Source organism: Muntiacus reevesi, chromosome 18, assembly GCF_963930625.1.
Source record: "Muntiacus reevesi chromosome 18, mMunRee1.1, whole genome shotgun sequence".
Taxonomy (NCBI): Eukaryota; Metazoa; Chordata; class Mammalia; order Artiodactyla; family Cervidae; genus Muntiacus; species Muntiacus reevesi.
The window spans coordinates 32,931,278-32,946,775 of record NC_089266.1 but is presented as its reverse complement, the minus strand read 5'-3'; the positions used below and the strand labels follow the sequence as shown (position 1 = coordinate 32,946,775).

At 48.4% G+C, this 15,498-nt stretch overlaps 1 protein-coding gene across 9 annotated transcripts in view; it reads right to left on the bottom strand.

The window, feature by feature from the left end:
* GAS7 (growth arrest specific 7) overlaps positions 1-15,498 on the bottom strand; it is a 201,330-nt gene that overhangs the window by 75,718 nt on the left and 110,114 nt on the right. For all 9 annotated transcript variants that reach the window (XM_065909439.1, XM_065909440.1, XM_065909441.1 and 6 more), the window contains exon 2: positions 6,120-6,240. In XM_065909439.1, the coding sequence (XP_065765511.1) occupies positions 6,120-6,240 (121 nt within the window). The remainder of the gene's footprint in view (positions 1-6,119; positions 6,241-15,498) is intronic.

Below are 15,498 nucleotides of genomic sequence, written 5' to 3'. Positions count from 1 at the left end.
GGGTAGCTATTCCCTTCTCCAGGGGATCTTCCCAACCCAGGGATCAAACCCAGGTCACCTGCACTGCACACAGATTCTTAACCATCTGAGCTACTAGGGAAGCCAGCATCCCAGGGCATCTTCTTTTGCCTCCCTTCCCCTTCTCTCCCATCCTCACCTTTGGGCTTATACTTCTTAAATAAGGTGTTAACACTTAATCTTTGCCTCAGGCTCTGCTTTCGAGAGAAACAGGGCTAAGGTGCCTCCCGCCCAAAAGATCCTCTTTCTTTAGAAATGAAAGACAACAGAAGAGTTGTAACTATCAGATTTAGAGTATACAGAAATAAGAAGCAAAATACTGACATACACTAAGCAAAACTAATCTTGGCCTTCATTGTGTGCGTGTGTGCTAAGTCACTTCAGTTGTGTCCAACTCTTTGAGACCCCCTGGACCATAGCCCACCAGGTTCCTCTGTCTATGGGATTTTCCTGGCAAGGATACTAGAGTGGGTTATCATGCCTACCTCCAAGGGATCTTCCCGACCCAGGGATTGAACCTGAGTCTCCTGTATTGCAGTCAGATTCTTTACTGCTGAGCCACTGGGGAAGCCGATGGCCTTCATCACTGGCTGGAAATACCCCTTCAAGATCCAAGTGGTAAAATATATCCCACACAATATCTAAAAAGTCAGCATCTCTCCAAAAAGAAGACCTGAATACCTATGATGGTATCACTGTGAAGTGATTAAACATGCATATCTGGCCTTCCAATTATGCACGGAACAAAACAACTTTGTGCTATATTTCTTGAAATGCAACTATCCATTATACAAATAAGAGGTCTCCCTTCACACTAGTTTAGATTCTTGAGCAGCTAGTTATTAACAAGTCAACATCCAGAAATTAAACACAACCCTCATTTTTGGCAACTGAGTCAACTCTGGGTGGGATGGAGCACTTTACAGAACAGCATAGCATGAACAGCTTCCTGACACCAGAACCCCCAGGGTTCCAGGGCCTGAGCACAGGACCACCCAGCTTGACAAAATGCTCTTGGAAGTCATAAACTGTGAGAAGATGAGGGGAGATGGGGGCTTCCCTAAGTCTCATGCTCTGAAGGTCTTGCTGAGTTTGGTGGTGGTTTAGTCACTAAGTTGTGTCCGACTCTTGCAACCCCATGGACTGTAGCCTGCCAGGCTCCTCTGTCCATGGGACTTCCCAGGTAAGAACACTGTAATGGGCTGCCATGCCTTCCTCTAGGGGATCTTTTCAACCCAGGTATCAACCTGGGTTTCCTGAATTGCAGGCAGATTCTTTTTTTTTTTTTTTTTTTTTATTTTTTTTTTTTTTAAATATTATTTTATTAGTTGGAGGCCAATCACTTTACAACATTTCAGTGTGCAGGCAGATTCTTTACCAAATGAGCCACCAGGGGAACCCAAGTTTAAGCTGAGTTTGTTTATATGAAAACAAGAGCATTAACTTACCCATCAAAAGTTAGCCATCTGGCCCAACACCATTTATTAAATAGTTTGTGCTTTCTCTAAGGATTTAAAATATCCCTCCACCGTAAATCTGATCTGTATTTCAGTCTGTCTTGACAATCTTTTCTCCTTTGCCTTTCATGACATTGCCTGCTCAAGGATGCCTCTCATCTCTGACAATTCTTTTCAAGCCCCCTCTGTCCCTCCCCTTAAGCACGGTTCTTCAGGGCTCTTTCTCCTGGAGGCTTGCCCTGGGAGGGAACTCCTGATTTTAGTTCTTTGCTGATGAAATGCAAATTCTGGGCTGCACCCATGCTTGTGCAGGTTGGTCCCAGAAAAAGAAGGTCAGGCCAAGGGGCAATTAGGGGTGAAATCCATCCTGCTCTCTGCCCAGCATGCTGTGCACCCACAAGAATCCCCAGAGTCGCATCGTTAGCCCAGATGACCCCTGAGTCATGACCCATCCATCCAACATGCGCCAGCCATCTCTCCCTGAATGTTCCCCGGGAACTGCACGCTCAACAGGGTTTCTTTCTTCCAAGGCCATTCCTCCCTCCAGTCCCCTGTTCTCATCCCACGGCTCCAGCACACAAGGCAGAAGAGGAACCTGTGCATTCTACCCTCCTGGACCTGCCACATCCCGCCTGACATATCCCACCTCCTCTTCTCCGGCCACAGCTGTTGCTGTGGAGCTGACCTCATTACTTCTCAACGAGTCTGCGAGGTCTCTGCTCGCCATCCTCTGACCCCTCACTCTGCAGCAACAAGCAAGCCCTCCACAACATTCTGAGATGTCAAGCCAGCACTCTGAATCCTTCCATGCCATGTCCACAGGGCAAAGCCCCAATTCCTCCTTACCCAGAGGAGGTCTTTAGTGAATCAGACTCTTTTCAAGTCCCTCTCTCTCTGCTCCAACACATCAGCCTTTCCCTGGCTGACACCACAGCTAGGAGCACCTAACTACCCTCGTCCTTTCAAAGATGGGTCCGATGCCCAAAAAAAGCTGGCAGCCCCCTTCCTCAAGTGCCCAGATTTCCATGCTAACACCCACAACACTTCTTGGTTTCCGAATTTCTCTGACTTCATCAGACCTTCCACCTTTGAAGGCGAAGACGGCCTCTGCCCTGATTTTGTATCCCCATAGCCCAGCATAGCACAGCAGCTATGACAATTCCCTGTGACAATTCCCAGGCAGAAAAATCCTAAATGGATTTGAAAATAAGTAGATTAGCCAGAGCAAGGCAATACAAATGTAAATTGGGCTTTAAACTCCTTACATTTGTATGTGTTGTAAAAACAGGGACAGCATGTCTATTGTACCCCAGCACCCCCTGGGAAAGAAGTGATTAGGGATTACAGGGACTAGGAGAGCTTGGAGCAAAGGCAGACAGACAGGGAGGAGAGGGAAATGGTTCATGATGGCTGAGCACAGGGGCTCTGCTTCCCTGGCGGCGGTGCCTGGCTCTGGCCCGAGTCATATGCCGGCACAGATCCAAGAGTTGGGGCAGAAAGGTGGGTGCAGCCGGTTTGGCCGTGAGCAGACACAAATGCCTCCAGGAGTCAGGGGGTCAGATAAACGTAGGTGTGAGAAGACCAAGAGGCTGCTTTTAGTACCTTCCTGCAGAAAAGGAGGTCAGGTTCAAAGCTTTACCAAGGAGTCTAGCAGCCAGACAAAACAGGGCTGAGGTCCCAGAGAGAATTAGAATGACATCTGGTCTTCCCAGTCCCTTAAAACTAAACCGCACAACTTTTAACATGACCCTGAAGGTCCACACGATCCCTCCAAACATGGCTAATGTGGTCATCATGCGTCCCATCTCAGCTGAAGGGTGCCTCCTCCTCCAGGAAGCCTCCCCTGACTTCCCGGGGTATCTCTGGGACATGTTCTCAAAACACCACGGGCTCCTCCCCCTCACAACCCTGCTCACAATTGTAATCAAATATCGGTTCATTTATAATCTGTTTCTGGGAGTTCCTGTCAGTCGAGGGAACTCGGGGCTTTCACTGCCGGGGCCCGGGTTCAATCCCCCAGTCAGGGAATTAAGATCCTGAAAGTTGACAGCCAAAAAATAGAAATAAATAAAATCTGTTACTACTATAAGAAGATTAGCATTTTGAGAGTCAAGGCTGTTTTTTATTCTTATATCCCAGTATCCAACACTGCTTGGAACATATGTGAGGTCCAATACATGCTTGTTGCATGAACAATTCAATCAACCACACAAATGAAGAATGAATTAAATAACGAATGAATAAAACTGGCATGTGTCTAGTGCACTGCAGGATGTTTTTCAGCATCCGTGGCCTCTACTCACTAGATGCCAGGACATTCCCCAGTTGGAACAATCAAAATTCTTTCCAGACTTGCGCTCTGGGGAACAAAACTGTCCCTATTGAGAGCCCCTGTTTTCCTGAATTGCTGAGTAGGTTAAATAAAATTATTTATGGCTAATTTAACACATTTTGACACGCAATATGTACACAATAAATGTAATTATTGGATTACTGCGAGCATTTGGGAGAGAGTGGGGAAGGGTGAGCAGGACAGGTCATACTGGGAATGACAGAGAGCCCAGAGAGGTGTCACCAGCCAGTATGGCCTGTGGGCCAATATACGTTATGTCATCATACAGCTTGGGAACTCCTTAGCTAAGATCAGTTTTTACATTTTTATTTTATTTTTTAAAATTATTTAATTATTTTTTGGAGGCTTTACAATGTTGTATTGGTTTTGTCATACATTGACATGAATCCACCACGGGTGTATATGTGTTCCCCATCCTGAACCCCCCTCCCACCTCCCTCCCCATCCCATCCCTTTGGGTCATCCCAGTTTTTACATTTTTAAATGGTTGAAAAAAGAAGCCTATTTCATGACATGCAAATTATTGAAAATTCACATTTCAGGGTCTAAGTAAAGCTTTATTAGAACACAGCTGGCCCCATGGGTTTACCATCATCTGAGGCTACTTTTACACGACAGTGGTAGAGTTGAGTAGCTGTGACATTGACCCCATGGGCCTCAGAGCCTAAAATATCTACCACCTGGACCATTAGAGAAAAAGTGTTTGACCCCTCGTCTAGAATCTCTTGCAACCACTATATTCCAGGACCCAGTGGCATGACATCTGGGCTTCAGAAAAAAGCTGTCTGCCCTGCCTGGTAATGTAAAATGGGACCTAACTATCCCCTTAATAAAGAGAGGGGTAGTTGAATGAGGGAGAGCATATATCAGCAGTGAATTGTTTGTTCCACGGTTGTTTTTTAAAAATGAGTTGAGATTTTTAGAAAGCAACTTTTACCCCTCTGCCCCTTTGCAACAGGAGCTACTTCAGGACAAGGATGGAGCCAAATTCTTGATGATCTCAGGGTCATATGGTTGAATTTCTGTATTTGAGAGATGGGGAACTGCACATAAACACACTCTCCTCTGAAACTTCAAAGTCTGATAGTCTGATAACAGTACAAAGCTGCTCACATGTTTATTTTGAGGAAGACTCTTTCTGATTAGAATGGTCAGAAGGAGTTCCACTTCCCTTTTTCTAGAAACCCCAGTTAAATCTTCCAACTAGAACAACCCCTTGAGCGGAAGGCCAGGTTGCCAGGGGATATAAACAAACCAACCACTCCAAGTGGCAGTTTTCAGCTGCTTTCTCTGTTGCTCCCTGGAAACAGCAGCTGGCTCTTCTCTCAGCAGGTCCCAACTGCAGATTCATAAACATAAACCATATCCATGGTCCCGCCAGGTGGGAGGAGGTGGCCGTAAGTCAGGTAGGCACAGATGAGTGGAGTGAGGTGTCAACAGGTGGATTCAGGTAGGATTTCACATTCTGCCTTGGCACAGATTCCCATCAAATCTAATTTTCTGGGTTTCCATCCTCTCTGTTTTCTTGTAGCAACTGCCCCGGGGTTAAGAGACAGAGCTGATGGCTGGCTTTGCTCTGCCTGGCCCAAGATGACAACCTATACATTGCTCTGCCCACCTTGTTATACAGGTCCTACTGCTTCTCCTTCTATGATCCTTCTTGCAGATCATTCTACAGCAATGGACTGGGATCTTGGAGTCATTCTGAAGTCTCAGGATGCCCACAATTATTGGGACAAAGAGATGTGATCTTGACTAAACTCAGAAATGCATGTGGACCTCTCTTACTGGTTAGAATAAACCCATAAGTAGCCCCAGCCTTTCCCAAAGAACACCCTAAGAAACACCAGCCAGTGAGATACTTCAGGGAAGAGTGCCATGTTGTGATGAAATCAGGAAAACCCCAGTCTTGTAACCCCTGATTGGGTATCAATCAGCACATTCCAAGCTCCCAGAAAGCATGCAGTGGCTTAACCTGTTTAATTTGATTTAAACCAGCTGTGGACCACAGATCCTTACAAGATCCCAGTTTGGAAAATACAATCCCAGACCATGAGGTTGGGTTCCACAAAGATGCCGGCTTCCAAAGATGACCTCCAACCTTGAAGGTCAGCTTTCCTCATCCCGGTTTGACCTCCTGCCACCCAGTCCTGGGGGAAGGAAAGATTTCCCAGCAGCCTCTGAGGGTCGAAGAAAAGGTCTGAAGCCCAGGAGGTAGAGGAGAGAGGTGCCCCTCCAGATGGATAGGACCCCAGGGGCTGCTGGAGGAAGCTGCCCGGAGCAGGACTCACCATTGGTGGCCGTGTTGACATAGTAGCGCCGGCCCTGAGGGGACAAGTAGCTTTGCCAGCCCGGTGGAAGGACGACGGTCTGGCTTTCCTCTCCCGGCGGAGGGGGGACCATTCCAGGCTTCTGTGGAGGAGGAAAGAGAAGGTCACACACATGTGGCATTTTTGCAACTGTCTCTCAACCGGGAAGTGAGAGGCAGATGAAGTCTCCCTAGGATGGCTCGACTCTGGGGGGGCTGGGGAGTGGTATGGGGGCCTACAGGCCTCCCTGGGGGATGCAACAGGCTGCAGGTGTGATTGTGAGGGTTGCCTGAGCATGAGGGGTGAGCAGCCCTTAGATTTTCAGAACCACTGCAGAAGGGACAGATCCCCCCAGAGAATGGTGGTGGAGATGCTGCTCAATGAACATGGCTGGGGTTTCTCTCCTGGGCCCCTAGGAAACCACTCACAGGGATGCTTCACCTGCCTGGGGTTGGCGTGGGGGGTCACTGGAATCTGAAACTCTGGGACCACCAAATACAACAGCAGACAAGGCCCAGGGACTGCTGTGGGAACTGACCAGAAGTCATTAACACATGTTTCGGCAGACTGAGATGTTAAACCTTCTATTATAAAGCATAGAATCAACAAAGATATAGCTGGGTTTTTTCTAGCCAAATGTCTACATGGCAAACAGAACTAGGAAGCTGGGTTTAAACAGGCTTCTTCCTTTCCACAGTATGCACTGATGTGCAGTTTAATTCTTCTAACTAAGCATGACAGTACTTTTCTTTAAAAATAAATAAATAAATAAATAAGGTCAGAGAAAAAAGTACATAACAGAAAAACAAGAAAAGACACAAAGGCTAAACAGAGTTGATTTGTAGTGGTGGGATTATGAGGAATTCTTATCCTTTTCTTTTTGCTTATCTCTCACATCTAAATTTTTGTTAATACATACACACCAAAAAAGTTGTGAGCTAAATAAAGAACATTGAAAAATAAGGAAAGAGGGTTCGAGTTAGCCCCTCAGACAATTGCTATTCCTTGTGAAGAAAGTAAATTGACTAAAATCAGAATTCCAGCCACATGAGGAGAGGTGCGGTGAATTTCTCAGCAAAGTTGGATCCTGTTCAGGAATATTAAAACTCATCAGCTTTTAAGTGCCCTCAGAATCCTCCGGCCATACCCGAAGAGGCAGGTTCTGGTCACTAATGACCACTGTTTGGGAAAATAAGAGACTGAAATTGAGCAGCAGAGACACTCATTTCCCAGACTGCTCTCAGCTTCTCTGAAGCTGCAAAGCCTCAGGCTTCTGCTTTCTGTGGTGCCCTGCACACCCTCAGCGGGATGCGATCAATCGTAGTTGCTCCTGGGACTTGGGGGTAAACACAGCCTCCCCGTGTCCCTCCGTGGAGCGCTGGTGTATGTTTCATTACAAATGTTCACAGTTTAATTAAAAGCCTTCCCCTATGCCCTGGTGGCTTCCGACTCCCACACCTGTTAACTCACAGCACCTCTGACTGTGCGGAAGATTGGCTTCTAGAAGAACCACCCAGGGCTGGACAGCCGCCAGGAGGCCTCCTCCTCAGCAGAAAACGTCCACTGAGCCCAAGCACACAGCTGTGGATGTTTACCTGGGCGTCCAGACACTGCTCCAGCTCCTCCCAGATTGGAAAGTGGTCAAAACACATGCAAACCCTATGATGAGTATCGTGTTTTGTGTATAAAATATCCCACTTGCAGGAGATGGACATTTTGGCTGAGTGGAGGTGGCGGTAAAACAAGAGGAGGGAGGTCAGAGGGTTGGCTAAGGAGAGAAACATTCTTTTGTGAGGGAGGGGGCCACACCATGCAGCAGGTGGGATCTTAGTTCCCTGGCCAGGGATTGAACCCACATTCCCTGCATTGAAAGTACAGACTCTTAAAAACTGAACCACAAGGGAAGTCCCAAGAGAGAGACCTTCTAGAACCACGTTGCTTCTGCTTGACCCCAGGTAACTTATAAGAATCCATGAAGGAAAGGCCAGATTGAAGCTTATCTATATTTAGTAAAACCTGGTAAAACAATGAGAGATTGTTAAGAGGTATCAGAGATGGACGTCGTCAGAAATACACTGCAGAGGAGAGATGGACCCAGAAGCACAGCGAAAATCAGTGCTCTGGTCTCTGGCTCACTCCATCCTGACTCAGCCTCTTCGCAGCCACGTGACCTGGGGAAATGACTCAACCAGCTGTCTGTTGCCACATCTGTGAAATGCAGGGTGACAATATTAGCCAGGTTGTGGAAGGTGCTATGGAAATTAATAACACACTAGCCACCAAGGACCGTGCCTGTCACCAGCTGTGCTCAATAAATGGGGGTTCCCAGAGAAAAGGGGAACCATTCAATGCTGACCAAGACCAACCTTCACAGAACCTCTGCCTCCTATGATGTGTAGTTCAGGGGGCATATACCTGGCCTCTGCCCCACTGTCACCGCAGATGGAATGTCACCACTCACAGTCACTTCCCTGAGGTTTCTATTTCTAGGATTACTCAACTTAAAAGGTAAACACAGATCTGCAGGGGAGGCTGGCTGGTTGAGATGCTGACTCACACACTCTGGTGAGACGACGTCTCCCGTGCTGGGCTGGTGGGGTGAGTGAACTGAACCTTCCGTGCCTCTGGGTCCCACCCGTGAAACAGCATCAGTGATGCCTGTCCTGTCTCCACAGCTGCGTGGTGCTGTTCTCTTTAGGACTAGCGAACGCGCCTAACTCTGTAGGGTCAGAAGCTTGAGTTTCCATCTGAAGACACCGATGACCAAGGAGGGGCCATGACTGCTCTGAGGTTGCCCCCATGCAGGAGATGCAGGGCCCTCCAGAAGGTACCTGGGGGAGGCTTCCCGGATACGGAGCCCAGAAGGTAGGGGTGCTGAAAGAGTGGAGGGGGGGCACCTGGGCCAACATGGCAAAGACTGTCTCCACCTCCCCTCCAACATGGCCATGGGGCCCCGCTCTGCACGCCATCTGGCTATGTTCTGATTCCACCTCCCACCCGCAAGACAGTCACAGTCCCCTTGTTGTCTCCCTTCTTCCAGAGAGAGGTCCCTCCTGTTGGCTGGCTTAAAGTAAGTCAGGAATCAAAGATGTGCGGACAACTGGGTATATCAAGAGAACTGAAAGCAGCGCTCAAACACAGACTTGTATACACGTTCACAGCAGCAGCATCTACAATCGATGACTGGTAGAAAACAACCCAAGTGTCTGTCAACTGATGAACGGGCCAACAAATACTCCCTGTCCATGGGATTCTCCAGGCAAGAATACTGGAGTGGGTTGCCATTCCCTTCTCCAGGGGATCTTACTGACCCAGGGATTGAACCTGGGTCTCCCGCACTGCAGGCGGGATTCTTTACCATCTGAGCCACAGGGGAAGCCCATACGTATCCATAAAAAGGAATATTCGGTCACCCAGAGGAATAAAATATTGATATACATGACAACACAGATGACCCTTGAAATGATGTCATGTGAAATAAGCCAGCCACAGAAGGCCACATACTGTACGATCCTATTTACATGAAACATCCAGAATAGAAAAATCGTTAGAGACAGAAAGCAGAGGACTGGTTGCCAGGGGCTGGGGGGAGGGGAAAACAGGTACAGGGACTCCTTTTTGGGCGTGATGAGAATGTTCTGGAGGACAGTGGTGATGGCTGCACAAAACTGAGAATGCATGTGTCACTGATGATAAATTTTATGTTAGGTTTATTTTTTTTCTTTTAATTGGAGTGTACTTGCATTACAGAGTTGTGTTTCTGCTGTACACCGAAGTGAACCAGCTATACGTATACATACATTTCCTCCCTCTGGGACCTCCCTCCAACCCAAGCCCACCGCTCTAGGTCATCACAGAGCACCCAGCTGAGCTCCCTGTGCTTTATCCAGGTGGCGCTAGTGGTAAAAACAAAACAAAACAAAACAAAAAAAACCCTGCCAATGCAAGAGACACAGGCTTGATCCCTCGATTGGGAAGATCCCCTGGAGGAGGGCATGGCAACCCACCCCAGTATTCTTGCCTGGAGAATTCCATGGACAGAGGAGCCTGGTGGGCTATGGTCCATTGGGTTGCAAAGAGTCGGACATGACTGAATCGACTTAGCACGCACGCACACAGGTACAGGTGTATTTTAACACACACACACACAGTTGGCCTCGCCACCTGCAGGCCCTCATCTAAGAGGCCCAAACCACCATCATCTTCCTTCTTGTGGTTGTGGAGGGCCAGGCCTCCTGGGAGAGCTGCCCCAGAGCAATCAAGAGGATTCAGCATGAGGAACTACCCAGTAATTAAGGTCTCTGCCAAACCTATACTTCTAATTCGTTTCCTTCCAACTTAAATCCTCCCTCCCCTTCCCTTCCCTAGTCCTGTGGCTTCTCCCCTTCCATTTCAGCAGCTTTTTCCCATGGGAATAGGAACTAGAAGCAGGGGTGAACAGTGAGGTTGGCGGCCACACCTACAATGAAGAGGATCAGAAGTGGGAATCCGGGGAGACGAAACCAGTTTCCTCCGACTCAGAGATTGTTCACCTCATGCACAGCACACCTTCGTGGGAATCAGAAAATACTGCCTCTTCTCCACATGGGCTGGGCACCTGAGTGCATGACTGGGTTTGGTCTCCCTTGACCTCACCTCCTCCCTCTGGGCCCCCTTGTTCAGTATAGAACCTGCTCAACTGTATATGACAGCCCATCCTCTGAGAATCTAAAGAAAATTCTGGCTCTTCTGCCCCCCACCCTTCCAATGGAGACATGTGTCCATCTACTCACTCACCCTATTTCCAATGGAACATGCAGAGGTTCCAGACAACTTCAGAAGCCCAGTCTAGAAGGTCCTCCAGAAACATCTGAGCTCGGACCCCATTAGCAATCACCGATAATGATTTCCACTGCTTACCAAATGTTTACCGTGCACCAAGGCCTGGGCCAGGTGCCTCACACACTCATCTTTAATTGTCACCGCGAGCCTGCTGCAGAGATGCCATTTTCTTCTCCCATTTTAAAAGGAGGAATCCGAGACTCAGAGAGTTTAATATCTCAGCCAAAGCTGCACAGCCAATTAACTGGTGAAACCAAACTTTAAAATATTAGCTTTGTTCAAGAGATTTCCATTTGGTTACTCAAATCCTGGCTACCCTCAGCCCATCTCTCCCCAGCTGTCTGTGATCAGCTCTGAATCTTCACCTGGACCACCTGACATGCCAGATCCCACCCAAGGAGGATGGCACCCCAGCCTGATCCTCCTGCTTGTCTCACGGTCTCCAAACGAACATATGCCTCCCCAGGAGACGTGCAGAAATATCACCACCCACGTGCAAGCAGTCACGTTCCCCGTCTGTGGGCTGACTTCCTTGTCTCCTTACTTAGAACGACACAACCGAAGAAAATTTTCCTCTTAGTAATGGCTACTGATTCCCCCTTGGGGTGGAAGGGGGAAGGGGGGGAGAAGAGCAGGTGAACAAAGGGAAGTCACCCAGAGATTAAAAAAAAAATCCCCTTGACAGCAGTGTTTCTCAAAGTGTGGTCCCTAGGACACCCCATCCATCACCTGGGAAGTGGGTTAAAGTACAGATGCCAGGGTCCTGACTTCAAATCAACCTTGAGCCTGGGAAGCTGCCTTTTAACATGTTATCCTTAAGTCTCATGCTCAGTGAACTCAGAAGAGAGGGTCTGCAGCTTTCCTGAGAGGGAGTGATGGAGAGAAACGATCACTTCTGAAATCAAAACTGGAAACAGAAAATTAACAATTTATAAAAAGACAGTGTTTCGCTTCCTGGCTATGTATGAAAGAAAAGACTCCTAGCCCCTAGCCCAGACCCTTCAGAGAGACTATTTTAAGAGAGACCCAGTCTCCCTCTGCAGCCTCCAGGCAGTCCAAACCCCAACACTCAGCTCCCGGTAGCCTCTTCAAGTTCAACCCGGGACTCCTCGCCCTTCAGGAGACTTCCGGGAGCACCTGGCTCTTACCTCCCACAGATGTGAGCAGACGGTCCTCGCTGGTGGCAACGGGTGGTCGTCAGACACTCAATTTCGCAGTCGGATAGGACAGGTTTAAGGTCCCCCCTTTCCACGTCTTCTCACACCCCAAACCCAGAAGCAATAGAGGAGCTAAAGAAAGGCATATCCAGGAGCCCCCACACCCCCCCACACCCAGATCTATATATAACAGCGCTGAAGTTGTCAGCCTAACGAGCCACTTTCTGGCAGACCCGTTGCCATGGCAATGACTGCTAATGAGCCCAGGGCTGTGATTGGCACCGCCTGAAGGCTTCTCCACAAAAAACTCTCCAGCAGGTTCTCCTTTCCCAACCACACGGCCAGCTGGGACACCTGGGGGCAGCCAGGATGTGGCTAGGGATGCCTGGGAGCCATGGGTCCTGGGGAACCACTTTGTTACAGGTGCGCCCAGAGCAGTCCTGGACCCAACAGCCTGGAGCGGCCTCTACTGTCACTCAACATGGCCAACCAATTAGAGACAGGGCTGCAAAGGAGCCACCAAGAAGACCAACCCCACTGGGCCAGAGACTGGAGAGTCAAGTCCAAGCCACGCTTTCTGCCAACATGTCAGGCTGGACAGAGCCCCACACAAAGCTGGGAATGGCTACCCAAGGAAAGAGCATCTTTGGTTATGGGCTAAGAGACCAGGCATGAAGTGGGGCCCCGCCTCCCACACTGATGCCGCCAGCCTGCAGGCCTGTGTCTACGAGAATTCTGGGCACCTTGCCTAATTCTCACAGGTGAAAGTATTGTTCTCTCTGGCTCTGGCAGCCTTTCTATCCATGGAGAGCAACTCACAGACATTAACTGGGGAGGGAAGGGGGACCCATGACAACAGCACAGGGCATTCTGGGAAGTGTAGTCCTCGCAGTACTTTTATAGGCTGGTGGGAAGAGGATGGATGCTGACAGCATGCTCATGGTCTTCCAGTGGGTCTTCTAGGGGTTAGAGATTTGGAGACCTGGCCAGAGTGAAGGGGAGGAGGAGGAAGAGGCAGAAGAGGTGGTGGAGGAGGAGGAGGCAGAGGGGAAGCAGGTGGAAGCAGAAGAGAGACCACACAAGAGAGAAACATTCAGGAAGGCAAGGCCATGTCCATCTTGTTCTTACCTTTACTCTAAGCTCAGTATTCAGAATATTGGATGGATGGACGGATGGATGAATGAACAGAAACTGGGAACTGTAACAGAAACTAGGCTTCAAACAGATTTGAGAGGCCGTCTCACCAAACAAGTAGACAGAGAACAGCAGTTCAAGCAATATATGTGCCAGTGGTAAAGAATCTGCCTGCCAACGCAGGAGATGCAAGAGATCTGGGTTCAAACCCTGAGTTGGGAAGATCCTCTAGAGAAGGGAATGCCAACCCACTCCAGAGGAGCCTGGCAGGCTACAGACCATGGGGTCACAAAGATTGGGACACGACTGAGCACGTGCATGCATGCTACACACACACACACACCCCCCAATGAACACAACCCAACTCTTCATGGAGCTGACTGAACAGACTGTTCAAGTACAGGGAGCTGGAGAGATGAGATAATACAGTGCTTTTCCAAGTGGAGGAAATAAACTGAGGAACAGCATCCGGAAGCCTCAGGAGCAGCACAAATTTCTACTCATGAGCTCATCTGATCTCCAGAAGAAAAATCCCAGGAAATCATTGAGTGACCTCAAAAGAGGGCAGGAATATACAGCATTTATGCTACAAAAGTCATAAGGAGAGAACAAATGAATGAAGAAAAGGCAAATTGGTTTAAAAAAGTGATATAAAAAAGGGACAGAATGTGCTCAAAACTGTAGGGAAACTTAAAAGATAGTGACAGAAGGAACAACCACACTGGTTACAACAGAATATAAAATCAGTATTGCAAAAAGAAAAAAAAAAAAAAAAGAATCAGTCATGGACAAAACAAACTGAAGATTTTTTCGCCCCCTGGAATGCTAAAGGAAATGAGAAAACATGCAAGCGGAATTAACGGAAGAGCAGGCCAAGGTGCTAGGTATTCCCGAAGAAGAAACTAGAAGAAAAGCCAAAACACAAAAGGAACTGTAAACAAAGATTTCTGGGGTGGGGGGGAACTTTCCTCAGCTCAAAGAAGACACACAGGAAGGTCTTTGGGATTCCAAAGCCCAACAACAAGCCGACACCCTCTAACAACACATTTACACAGCAACGAAAGGATCAAGTCCTACGATCTTTAAGTGGGAGGAGGGTGTCTCCCTCCAGTAAAGGAGCATAAATAAAGTGGCCCTCAGCTCCTCTGTGACCACGATTCCAAAGACACCTCTGGATAGTTATATAGAAAATGCTGAGGCCATTCTATGTGGCCACTATGTCACATGTCTTTCACTATGTCACTTTGTCTTTCATGAATGAAATCGCTCAAAATACACTGCTCTACCAATAAGGGCTCAGGATATTTACCAATCAAGTGCTTAAAAGATGCGCTCCAACTTCTTGTCTACATCAGCTACCTTCCACAATATCCCCCACTGAACCCGGCACTGTTCTCCACCCACGACGCTGCTAGAGGAAGCCTCACACCGTGGGTGAGACTGGTACCCACTCTGAGAAGTGAACATCAGTGCCATGGGGGTTCTCTCCCGGCACCCACAAAGCTGCCAGCCCTGGGCCCGGAGGCTGAACTACTTTGAGCATTTGCAGATGTGTCTGGCTCCTAAAGACCCAGTGAGGGTCCCAGGGACTCTGAATATCCATCAGCAAGCCCCCACCCCGCCCTCCACCCAGTGCCTCCCTGGGGGCCCATCAATTCACTGGGCATGTTTCCTAGGACTGAATAGGCAGAGGACACAGAACAATCAACTCTGTATTTTCTGACCCTGAAAAGGAAGGGAGTGATCTGGTGAACCAGGAATTTTGATGAACACAATTACAATGTAGCCCATGCAAGGGTACAGGAAGTCAACTCTCACAGGAAAACTTGCTCAACTTAAACCAAGGGGTCTCCAGCGGGGCAAGGATGGATGAAAAGCTTTGCAAGCAATACCACGAATTATGAGAATGGCTTGGATGAATGAACCCTCCAGGTTCAGAGGCCACTTCATGGCCTTTCAGTGTCCGGGGGCCAAGCAGTAGAGAATAAGAAGAAATAGATAGTGTTGGAAGTGGCTTCTGTGCCAGCCCAGCACACATTCTTACATGAGCCCCACTTAACTGACCCTGGAGGAAAGGCATTTTATTATTCTTGCACCTTCCATACAGATATAAACCAGAAGAGTCAGTTAACAGGGTTTTAGAGAAGACAATTCAAGAGATGGGGAATTCTGAGTGGCTGGTATTTTTCCTGGGGCACCGTCCGGCATGGTTGGGATTTGAGAGGGGCTCACTCCTCAGAGTCTCACTC